Source organism: Melospiza melodia, unplaced genomic scaffold (assembly GCF_035770615.1).
Source record: "Melospiza melodia melodia isolate bMelMel2 unplaced genomic scaffold, bMelMel2.pri scaffold_37, whole genome shotgun sequence".
Taxonomy (NCBI): Eukaryota; Metazoa; Chordata; class Aves; order Passeriformes; family Passerellidae; genus Melospiza; species Melospiza melodia.
Window position 1 is genome coordinate 3,160,231 of NW_026948690.1, and position 12,545 is coordinate 3,172,775.

General features: G+C 47.0%; 1 protein-coding gene across 1 annotated transcript; it reads left to right on the top strand.

The window, feature by feature from the left end:
- Positions 1-11,624: 11,624 nt before the first annotated feature.
- LOC134434500 (olfactory receptor 14J1-like) lies at positions 11,625-12,545 on the top strand. The gene has a single exon (XM_063183159.1). It carries the CDS (start codon positions 11,625-11,627, stop codon positions 12,543-12,545), a length of 921 nt encoding a protein of 306 aa, XP_063039229.1.

The window sequence follows — 12,545 nt, forward strand, 5'->3', positions numbered from 1 at the left end:
TGAGCATTGTCCCTGCTGAGGGTCACACACTGCCGGGGCACATTCCCTGCCTGCAGGATTGCTGAGCATTGTCCCTGCTGAGGGTCACACACTGCTGGGGCACATTCCCTGCCTGCAGGATTGCTGAGCACTGTCCCTGCTGAGGGTCACACACTGCCGGGGCACATTCCTTGCCTGCAGGATTTGTGCCCGACCCAAGCACTGCACTGATGGATCCAGCGTTGCTTTCCAACAAAAACATGGGAAGGCAAACTGTGTGCAGCTCATGGTATTTTAGAGTGTCTAAAACTCACTAAGTCATTGATCTTAAAGGTGAGATGCATTTGGAATTCATGGCATGGAGAAGCAGTGCAACATGGAAAGGGGGAGCATAGAAATAAATAGAGGAAAACATTTCAGATGATTTGTTTCTATTTTCATTTCACTTCTGGAAAGCTGGTTCAGTTTTCCAAGAATCTTCTCCACAGTCCTGTCTGCTCTTCTCAAAAACCTTTCCTGGAGAACAAGGTCGAGCTCCTGTCACAAGATGTGCCACCACCTGCGGCTTCTCTTGGCTTTCCACACTGTGCCTGCAGCAGGACTCTTGCAGCAAAGCAGGACAAAGGTTTGGAGAACTTGACAACTTGTCCTTTCTTTTCCTGGTGGACTGGGGAGTTGTGCCATTGGTGAGGTTTTCATTGTGGCTGTTCCAACCTTGGAAAACAGGAGGTGGTACCAGGACTTGTTGGGGAATGCAACCCTGACTGAATTCAGAAAAACAATCTCCAGAAGCTGCAGCCAGAAGTGGAGAGTTGTGTGATAATCATTCACACATCTCCATAGACACCTGGAAAGTGATCTAGAACATGCAAATTGGTTGTCAGAGACAGTTTGTTTCTGTTTTCAGTTTAGATGATTGTACATCTCTTGTGCTGGTATAAATCAAGAGCACAATTAGTTCACGATAAGCAACAGAACAAGCTGCATCTCCCAGAGTAGTAGACTGAAAGGATCTGGGAAGGAGAAATACAGGGAATGACTTGGTGGACTTTGTCTGTAAGAAGGGTAATTTCTTCTAAGAATTTCTAAACTATTTCCTCTGCTTTTCTCCTTCTTAATATGGCCATTTCCCTCCCAGATTCGCCATGAAATGAGAAGCCTGACCTTGTGGAAGAGCATGAAAAATGCCCTGTTCCTCTGCAGGGACAGTCAGAGTGGAACAGGAAGCAGTTTTGAAATAATTGTGTGATAGATGAGTAATGCGATGGTTGAGTCTTGAGTCTCACAATTAAAAGGCAGATATTATGGATATCCTAAGACAAGTTTCATAGTTTTATAGTTATGTTTTACTCCCCCCTTGTTTTGTTGTTTCCTGGTAGTTGGGGTATTTGGGAGGGTTGGCTTGTTACTATGGCAACACCTGACCTCCAATCAAGATGTAAGGAAGTGACCTCCACCACTGGACAGCAAAGAAGGAGTTGATTAACAAGATTTTGAGACGGGCTAAAGGGTTAAAAGGCAAAACATCCATTGTGTGGATGAGCACATGGTGGGAAAAAATCCTTTGCTCCCTGTGCCATAATATTTTCTGTGTTCAGTCTTCTGTTGTTCTTTTTGATAAAGTTTTATTAATCCTTTTAAATTTTTGGAAGTGAGCATAATTTCTTACAAATGGGGACTCGTCTGCGAAATAAACCTGGTGTCCTTAGGAGTTTTCAAAAGGGGCGCCCCCTTCTACAGATTGGACAAAGTCTATTGGACTCTCCCAGTTCCACCAATGGCTGCAGGTTGGAAGCCCAAAGACACCAGGAGACTGGATAAAGAAAAGAGTGGAAGAGGGGTGAGCACATCCACATAACTATTTTTGGCCAGATTTTACTCCATAATTCCAGTATATGAAAGTGAGCTTCACATTAGTAATATACTGGATCCATCCTGGTCCCTTGAAGCGTCAGGATATTGGACGTTAGAAAGGAAAAAGGAACAGTGGGATGCATGGAGGGGGAGGAAAGCAGGAATCCCATAGACAAGGACCCCATGGCTGGTGGGACATGTAGGATTGAAGGGTTTGTGGGGACTTGGGAGCAGGGTTCACCCATCAGGGAAACTGTGTTTGTGCCGGGGACCCACAGCGGGATTCCCATCCAGCACACACCAAGGGAGCCGGTGAGTTCCACACGGCGCGGCAGCTCGAGCAGTGCTCAGAGTGGGGGCAGTCTCTGGGGCACAGCCAGCGCTGTAATTTCCAGGGCCAGCCGAAGCCGGGCTGGAAGCGGGGTGACCACTGAGGGGTTTGCTGCAGGGAGTCACCCAGGAGCCAGTGCAGCAATTTTTGTGCTGCCGAGCCAAGGGGTCGGGGCAGTCCGGCCACCAAGCTAAGTCACGTCAGGGCAGAGCTGCCAAACCGAGGGGGTCAGGCTGGGCCGGCTGCTGAGCCGAGCCAAATTGGGGCAGGTGGAGCCGCTGAGGCTGAGCCGAGTCAGGCCAGGGGCAGGACCACAGTTGCCGAGCCGAACTGGGGCAGGCGGAGCCTGCAAGTTGAATTGGAGTGAGCGGAGCTACCGAAGCCAAACCAAGTTAGGTTTGAAGCAGGATGGAAGCCACTGCATCGAATCAATAATGGATAATTATACATGGTGGAGTTGCCGAAGCCGAGCTATGTTGGGCCAGGGGTGGGACTGCAGCTGCTGAGGGGAATTGGGGCAGGGGCAGGTCATAGCCGAGCTGAGCCAGGTGGGACAAGGAGCAGAGTGCGACCATGGGACCAGAGCATTGAACTGAGGAGAGGAAGGGCAGGGACCAATCTGGTAATACGGAAGCCCTGGATTGTAAGAATTTTTTCTTTTTTTACTTGTCAAAAGAGAAGTACAGTTTTTTTGTTTTTTCTCTCTTCCCTTTCCTTCTCTTTCCTCCTTCCCTTGTTTCTTTTTTTCCCACTCCCCCTTTCCTTTTCCCTTCTGAGAGAGCCAGGCTCTGTCTGGAAGGCCTGTGGTTGGAAAGGTGGGCTCTGTCAGAGGAGGGCCTGTGATCGGCCAGTCAGGATGGGACTGTGGGCAAATAGGGAATCCCTAATGGGAGAAGTTAGAAATTGAAGAGCTACCAATAGTTATACCCCCACATGGCCCACAGGGAGGGAAACTAGCCCGGTGGAAATATGACCCAATTACCAGAGAAAAAGATGAGCTCAAAATGATTCACTAGTGCATGGTAGAATGGACCAGAAGGGAAATTAGGAGCAATCATGTATACTGGCCGAGGTATGGGTCAGACGAAGGATGGATGTGTCAGGCATTAAACATCCATGTAAGAGCTAAGAAACCATTCAATCAGGAAGAGAATGACTACCCTGCCTGCTGGGAGAGGGAGACCTCACCCTCAAAGGTGAGCATGTTTAAGGTATCAGAAAATAAAGAATGGGACCCATTAGAACACTTACCCCCTCCACCTCCAATAGCCTCAGATGCACCTCCCCTACCCCCTGATGGGCCTAGCCAGAACACCAGGAGCAGGGTAGAACAAAGACAGGAAAGCAGATCAGGGGATGGGAACCAAGCAGCGGGATTATATCCCCTGAGGGAAATACCCCTGTGTGGGGTACAGGGAGGAATTAGATTTGTAACCATGCCTCTCAGTTCTTCTGATGTGAGAATGTTCAAGAAATAATTGAAAGGATTACTAGAGGACCTCACTGGATTAGTGGAACAGTTAGACCAGTTTCTGGGGCCCAATATTTATACATGGGAAGAGATGCAATCAATCATGACCATGCTATTCATACCAGAAGAAAGACAGATGATCTGAGTGGCTGAGATATGGATATGGGAAAGGGAGTGTGTGCAAGGATCTCCTGGAGATCTGAAAATGCCCACAGTACACCCCACCAGTGACCACAACAGCATTGGGGGGAGGCAAAACATGGAGGAATATAGAACATTGATTATAAGAGGTATCAAAGAGGCATCTCCATGTAATTAAAATGCTCGTAAAGCTTTTGATGAGCAGCAAAAGAAGGAAGAAACCCCAACAGAGTGGCTAGAAAGACTGAGAAGGAATATGAGGCAATATTCAGGGGTTGACCCTGATACAGTGGCCACACAGGTCTAACTAAAGATAAATTTTGTCACTCAAGCCTTGCCAGATATATGGAGAAAGTTAGAAAAGTTAGATGGTTGGCAAGAAAGCAGGTTAGAGGATCTGTTAAGGGAAGCACAGAAAGTCTATGTAAAGAGGGACTAAGAGAAGATCAAGACAAAAACCAAGGTAGTGGTAACTGCCATTAGGGAAGGAAACCAGCATTTAAAGAACAACCCAGGTAAGGGAGGAGGATTCCAAGTGCAGGAAGATAGATGGAGGGGAGATTTAGCTCCTTGGGACAGGGCATAAAAAGGAGAGTTTGGGAAACAGGGGAAACTATGACCAGTTGGCCTTTACTGTAAAGAGAGTGGGCATATCAGAAAGAATTGCCCCCAGAAGGAAAAGGAGCTGAGGATGTATGAGACTGAGCAAAAAGGAGAAATGGAAGACTAGGGGTGTCAGGGGCTCTACCTCCTGGGTACCATCAGGAGCCCTTGATAACTTTAAAAATAGATCCCCAGGAGGTAGAATTTGAATTCTTAGTAGACACAGGGGCTGAAAGAACTTGTGTTTGTAGAATCCCAAAGGGGTGCAAAAAGGGTCAAGATACTGTGCAAGTAGTAGGTGCTAAAGGAGGGTTCAAAGTCTCAGTTATAATGCAAATAAAGTTTGAAGGAACAAATAAAATAGGAATTGGGGATGTTCTATTAGTTCCAGAAGCAGGATGCAATCTATTAGGGTTAGATTTACAAGTGCAGCTAAGCATTTTCATACTCCCAGAGGAAGGAAAAATGGTAGTTAAACTTCTCGAATAAGGGAAGAGGACAAGGGCAAAATTCATGAGATGGTGTGGGCAAAACCAAAAAATTGAGGCAAATTGAACATGAAACCTACAGTAATAAAATTAATTGATGACAGCTATCCAGTCTGTGTATGACAATACCCACTCTCCCTGGAAGGGAGATGAAGACTGCAGCCGCTGATCCAGGATCTACTTGAGGATGAGACCTTAGAACCACGGATGTCCCCCCATAACACACCCATATTACCAGTAAAGAAGTCAGATGGGACTTACAGGCTTGTCCAAGATTTGAGAGAAGTGAACAACAAAACAGTGAATCGGTACCCAGTAGTGCCTAACCCCTATACACTACTGAGTAATATTCCCCCAGCACACCAGTGGTTTAGTGTCATAGACCTAAAAGATGCTTTTTCGGCAGGTCTACTGGCAGAGAAAAGCAGGGATATATTTGCTTTTGAATGGGAGGACCCTGATTCTGGGAGTAAGAAACAGTTTTGGTGGACTAGGTTACCCCAAGGGTTTTCCAAATCTCCAAACCTCTTTGGTCAAGCCCTAGAAGTAACACAATTCTTCTCCATCAAACCTGAGATAAAGCTCATCCACTATGTAAATTATTTCCTTTTCACAGGACAGGAAGAAAAAGAAGTTTGGGAATCCACCATAGTGTTGTTAAATTTTCTGAGGGACCAAGGACTTTCGGTATCAAAAGGGAAACTCAAATTTGTAGGGAGGGAAGTAAAATTCCCTAGGACATGTGATTTGTCAAGGGAGCTGGTGGCTGAACCCTGAGAGAATTACGGGGTTAGTTTCACTCCCACTGCCAAAAACAAAGAGACAAGTCAGAAGTTTTCTAGGCTTGTTGGGATATTGTAGGCTATGGATTGAAGGATGCACACTGGCCATCCAGTTCTTGTATGAAAAGTTAGTGGAAGAAGAGATTAGGTGGGGAAAAGATGACGAACAAAAGTTTGAAGCTTTAAAGTAAAACATTGTCGGTTCACCAGCACTGAGTCTTCCTGCCTTCTATCTGTTTGTGGATATGGAAAAAGGGGTAGCACATGGAGTATTAGCCCAGGACTGGGGAGGATCCAGGAAACCAGTGGCCTATTTATCAAAATTATAGACCGTGTCAGCCGGAGATGGCCAACCTGCATTCAGGCTGTGGCAGTTACTGCCATACTCGTAGCAGAAAGCAAAAAATTAACCTTTTGGGGGAAAATTGAAGATATATATATCGCAAAATCAGTAAGGAGTATCCTGAGCCAAAAGGCTGAGAAATGACTCACTGATTCCCGAAGGCTGAAGTATGAAGACATCTTAAAAGATAATGGTTTAGAGCTAATCATGAGTAACCAACTCAGCCCTGCCCAGTTTTTGGATGGAGAAACAGATGAGAAACTAATACATAATTGCCTAGAGGCTATAAACTATAAAACTAGAGTAAGAGAGGACGTAACAGATCAAACACTACAAGGTGGAAAATGATTGTACCTCAATGGGTCTTCATGGGTAATAAAGGGGCACAGGGTATTGGGGTACGCTATAGTGCATGAAGGGTTGGAGGCCATAGAAAAGAGAAAGTTACCTTCCAACTGGTCAGCACAAGTGTGTGAGTTGTGTGCCCTAAAACAATGTCTGGAAACATTATCATGGAAAAGGGGAACAATATATACAGGACTCAAAATACACTTTTGGAATAGTGCATAACTTTGGAAAAATTTGGGAAGAGAGGGGGCTATTAAATTCAAAAGGAAAGGGACTGATTCACGAAACTTTTGTCTTAGAAGAGTTAGAAACCTTACAATTGCCAGAAGAAGTAGCAATGGTCTATGTTAAAGGGCATCAAAAAGAGGCAACTCAGGAGGCGCGAGGGAACAAGGTAGCTGATTTAGAAGATAAAAATGCAACTGAATCAGAAACAGATAAACTAATAATGGTATTAACACCCATAAAAGAAATGCAAAAAGTCGCCATATTCAGTAGGACAGAAGAGGAAGAACTCATTGAAATAGGAGTCAAGAAAGAAAACAAAGGGAAGTGAAGATGAGCAGGTGGGAGGCACATATTGAATAAACCCCTTGCCAGGAAAATGTTAGAAGGCATACGTGGAACAACACATTGGGGTACACAAGTGCTAAATGATCAATTTCTAAGGGATTTGGGCTGCATAGGAATTTTCAGAATAACTAAGCAAGTAACTGAACAGTGTGTGATATGTCAACAAGTGAATAAGAAAATCATGAGGAAAACACCCAGGTGAGGGCGAGAACTAGCGTTACGGCCCTTCCAAAACATCCAAGCTGACTTTACCAAGCTTCCCCAGGTACAATGGTGGAAGTTTTTGCCAATGATTGTAGATCACGTGACTCATTGGGTAGAGGTGGTACCCACTGTGAAAGCCGATGCCAGTGTTGTGAGTAAAACATTTCTAGAATCAATCATTCCCCAATATGGGATGGCAAACAGGATTGATTCAGACAGGGAAACTCATTTCACATTGAAGATATTGCAGAAAGTTGTTCAGGCCCTGGGAATAAAATGGGAATTACACACTCCATGGTATCCACAGAGTTCCGATTGGTAGAGAGAATGAATCAAATTCTTAAAAGAGCTCTAGTTAAGCTAATGATTGAAACCCAAATGTCATGGATAAAATGTCTCCCTTTGGCCATATTAAGAATTAGAACCCAATCCCAGTCAGATCTGGGGGTGTCACCCACTGAAATGATGTTTGGGTTACCCTTCCTGACCTCACCCCAGAAGGTTGCCACCAATGAGGAAGGGGAAGCCAATGCCAAGAAGTAAGTTATGCCCATAGCACAAACCTTAGAAGGGCTAAGGCATAAAGGGGCAATTCCTCAAACTACCACCCTGGATTTCAGAATCCATAATATTAATCCCGGGAATTGGGTGATGAATAAGTCATGGGAGATCAGCCTCTAACTCCTCAGTGGGAAGGTCCCTTTCAGGTACTGCTCACCACCAAATCGGCTGAGCGACCTGCAGAGTGGGGATGGACTCATGCCAACAGAGTCAAAGGCCCAGTAGAAGAACCCAAAGAGTGGACTATAACACTCAAGCTGGGTGAAACAAGACTGACTCTCAATCAGAAACTGAAAGACAAGCAGGAAAACACCAAGACAACCAAAAAGTAGAGTCAAGCTTCCACCAACCAGCTAGAGAACTGTCTTCCTGTTTTAGTGGGTGAGAATTACCAGCATCTGTTGAGGAGAAGTACACAAGGGACTGTAAAAGGTAATGAGGCAGCATCCTTAAGAAGTAAGACAAGGAATAGAGGGCAAGATCGGGTTGGCCCCTTTGTTCACTACCAAGAAGGCTCCATAGCCCTGCTGTGGGTAGAAACCCTGTTGGCATGGTAAGGTGGGGACAAAAGGCCATACCAGACCTCTGTCATTGCTCAGTTGTCTTTTAATTCAACAGGGACTGGAGGGCAGGACCGAGTTGGCCTCTGTACTCACCCCTAAGATACATTGACTATGGGTAGCAGCCACATAGGCACGGTAGGTGGGAGTCAAAGCCATACTGGACCTCTGTGATGCCCTTTTGTCCATTCCAAATAAGTGTGTCTAAGGAAAACCTGAGATTTTTTCTGCTGTTCCCACTGTCCTTGCCCACATCAACAGATGCTGGTATGACTCATACAAGAGAGAGAGAAATTTTTTTACTTAATTTTTCGGGCAAAATTACTTATAGAAAAAGAAAAGGGGGGTTTGTTATAGATGAGTAATTCTATGGTTGACTCTCATAGTTAAGGAGTGAATATTAAATATATGTTAAGAGAAGTTTTCTAGATGTGTAGTTATCTTTCTCCTCCCCCTTGCATTGTTATCACAGGATGGCCTCAATAGTCGGGGCATTTGGGAGGGTTGGCTTGTTACTATGGCAGCACCTGACCTCCAATCAAGGTATAAGACAGTGATCTCCACCACTGGACAGTGAACAAGGAGTCAATTGACAAGACTTTGTGAGGGGCTAGAGGTATAAAAGACAGAACATCTATTTTGTAGATAAGCACATGGTGACGGAATCCTTTGCTCCCGACACTGTGTCATTTTCTTTATTAAGTCTTCTGTTGTATTTTGAAAAGATCTTAATAATTTAAATTTTTGAAAATGAAAATGGTTTCTCACATGAGGTTGGGGAATGTGAGGCAAGGTTGACCACACTAGGTGAGCTCCAAGGTACAACTTCACTGACCTAGCCAGATCTCCTTAGGAGCGGCCCTACATCAATATAAATCACTTAATGCTCCAATCAGTTCTTGTCCAAAGAGAACAGTAATAAAATACACTCTTTAAAATAGGATTACATATTACTTAAAAGCTCTTTGAAATATTTCTCCACAACTGTAAAAGGAAATCTGCCTGATGAACTGCATAAGAGCAGAGGGAAATCAAGGCAGAACCATGGTTTGTCAGGACTTGCTTGATCCTAATGAGCCCTGTGGTGCATTTGGAGCTGAGCACTTGAACGTCAGGGCCTGAGAGGATATTGCACAAACCTTTCCAAGAGTCAAAGTCAGAAGAAAACACCAAAGTGTCTCAAAGCATGAATGGGTTTCACTGAGGTCCATCACCAACACAGGCTCCTCATGGACTCCTTGGAGGAGAGAACTGAAGGCCAGAATTGGAAAAAACACCTCTCAGAGATTCAGAGTGCAAAGGAAAATCCAAAGTACCTTAAAAACCTTGAGTATCTGAAAGCATTAATGAACCCAACTGAGTGTCAGTACAGAGCTCTCAGGGGACTCGTTAAAGCATATAATTGGGGCCATGATTGCACAAACCTCTCGCAGAGTCTGTGTATAAAAAGCAACACCAAATACCTTAAAATAGCTGAAGTACCTGGAAGCATAAATGGCCCACTGTGTGCCATTACTGATGAAGGCTCTCCAGGGACTAATTAAAGGAGATATTGGAGGCAGGGACTGCACAATCTTTTTCATAGAGTCTGTATCAAAAGGGAAACACCAAGTAGCTTAAATAACTGAAGTACCCTGAAGTATTAAGGAGCCCCACTGAGTGTTGCTACTGACAAAGCCTCTCCAGGGATTAATTGCAGCAGATAATTGGAGTCCATGATTAGAGACTCCAAGGCAAAAGCCAAACCCAAAGTCCTTTGAAAAACCAAAGTCCATGGGAGCATTAAGGAGACCCCAGAGCAATTCCTGCGAAGGCTCCCCAGTGACTCCTTCCAGCAGATACTTGAGGCCACTGGGTGTGGGCTAGGCTGGAATTCTGAGGGCAGGACAATGGGCTGACAGCGCCCAGCCTGGCTGGGGCTGTGCCAGGAGGCCCCAGTGCCTCAGGACAAGGTGTCTCCTCACAGCCCTTGGTGGCACAGACCCTGCTGTGCCCCAGGGCACCAAAACTTGGCTTCTCTTTGTCCCCACCTGTCATCAGTCCCTCCAGTTCTCTGCTCTGCCTGGGGTCTGGGGACACTTTCTCAGTGGTGTCCCTCAGTGAGACCCATTAAAAGTCCAAGAAACTTTGGAGTTGGATTCTGACTTGGAGCTCTGGAGAGGTTTCTTCAGCTCCCTCTCAGGGACTGATGTTCAGAGCCTGAGCACAAAGCCCCAGAGGCTCATTAAAGTCCTGGTGCTGTGTCTGTGCTGCAGAGCTGGGCTGGGCTCATGGCACAGAGGCAGCTCCTGGTAACCAAGAAGAGCTTCAAAAGCACATTTCTCTTGATGAGCAGCTCTTCTGCCAGCCCAGCAGGGCTGGGGCACTGCCTGCAGCCAGCCCGGGCACAGCACAGAGGCACAGAGAACTTCAATCAGTCAGGGCTGGGAAGGTGCTGAGAAATGCCTGGGGCAGAATCACTGCCAGCCCTTGGCAAAGGAACCTCTGGCTGAAGGACAATGCAGCTGCAGCTCCTGGAGCCATCTCCTCAAGCTGGAACATCCCAATGCCTACAGACCCTGTGAGTACATTCTCTGATTTTCTCTTGGGCAGAGCAGCCAGGGGTGCCCAGGGCTGTCCTGCAGAGCAGGGTCCTGCAGCCCAGGGCGCTGTGCTGGGGCAGGGACTCTGCTGCCTGCCAGGGACAGCTCTCAGCCAGCCCTGGCAGCTGCTCCCAGCACTGAGGGACAAGATGTGGGTGGGAGGAGACAGCTGGTAAGGCTTGGAAGTGTTCTCCTTGTGAGGGGAGGATGCTGCATTGTTCAGGACTGCTCCCAGCATGGCATTTAGCTGCAGAACATTTCCAAGAAGATTATACAGGGAGCACAGCAAGGCAGGGGCTGCAGGAAAGGGGAAGTCCTGCTTTTTTAATCTATTGTTGTGGGTTACCTGAATGGGAAATTGACCGTAGATATTCATTTCAGTTCAGCTTGAGGCAAATGAAAAAAAAAATGTTTCTGATCTAAAGAAATCAGGCAGTGACAAAAATCAGCACAGCGCCCATCCCAGGCAGAATCATTGTCACTTTTCCAGCCTCCTCAGGGTTGCTCTGACGTTGCCATCAGAGCCTGCAGAGCCAGAGCTGCCCCTGGGCAGTGCCAGAGTTGGGAGGGGTCTGCAGGGCAGAGTTGAGCCCCCTGGGCTGGGCTGGGCTCTGGCAGCACTGGCAGGGCCCAGCCCTGGGCACAGGGTAGCAGCTGCTGGCAGAGACAGCTCCAGGCAGAAGAGCCCTGAGCAGGCAGTGGGGGGAAAGTGCCCCCAGGCTGTGCTGGGATATTTAAAGTCGTCTCAAACAAAAATATTTCATGATTAGTTTCTTTACAGATCGCAATGCCAAGACAGGTCAAATGTCCAACAGCAGCTCCATCAGGCACTTCCTCCTGCTGGCATTGGCAGACACGCGGCAGCTGCAGCTCCTGCACTTCTGCCTCTTGCTGGGCATCTCCCTGGCTGCCCTCCTGGGCAACGGCCTCATCATAAGTGCCATAGCCTGCGGCCACCACCTGCACACGCCCATGTTCTTCTTCCTGCTCAACCTGGCCCTCAGCGACCTGGGCTCCATCTGCACCACTGTCCCCAAAGCCATGCACAACTCCCTCTGGGACACCAGGGACATCTCCTATGCAGGATGTACTGCTCAGCTCTTTTTCTTTCTCTTCTTTATTGCAGCAGAGTTTTCCCTCCTGACCATCATGTGCTACGACCGCTACATGTCCATCTGCAAACCCCTGCACTACGGGGCCCTCCTGGGCAGCAGAGCTTGTGCCCACATGGCAGCAGCTGCCTGGGCCAGTGCCTTTCTCAATGCTCTGCTGCACACAGCCAATACATTTTCCCTGCCCCTGTGCCACGGATATGCCCTGGGACAGTTCTTCTGTGAAATCCCACAGATCCTCAAGCTCTCCTGCTCACACTCCAACTTCCTCAGGGAACTTGGGCTCATTGCTGTCAGTGCCTGTTTAGGTTTTGGTTGTTTTGTGTTCATTGTTTTCTCCTATGTGCAGATCTTCAGGGCTGTACTGAGGATCCCCTCTGAGCAGGGACGGCACAAAGCATTTTCCACCTGCCTCCCTCACTTGGCCGTAGTCTCTCTGTTTGTCAGTACTGGCATATTTACCTACTTGAAGCCCCCCTCCATCTTCTCCCCATCCCTGGATCTGGCCCTATCAATTCTGTACTCGGTGGTGCCTCCAGCCCTGAACCCCCTCATCTACAGCCTGAGAAACCCGGAGGTCAAGGCTGCAGTGTGGAGACTGATGACTGGCTAG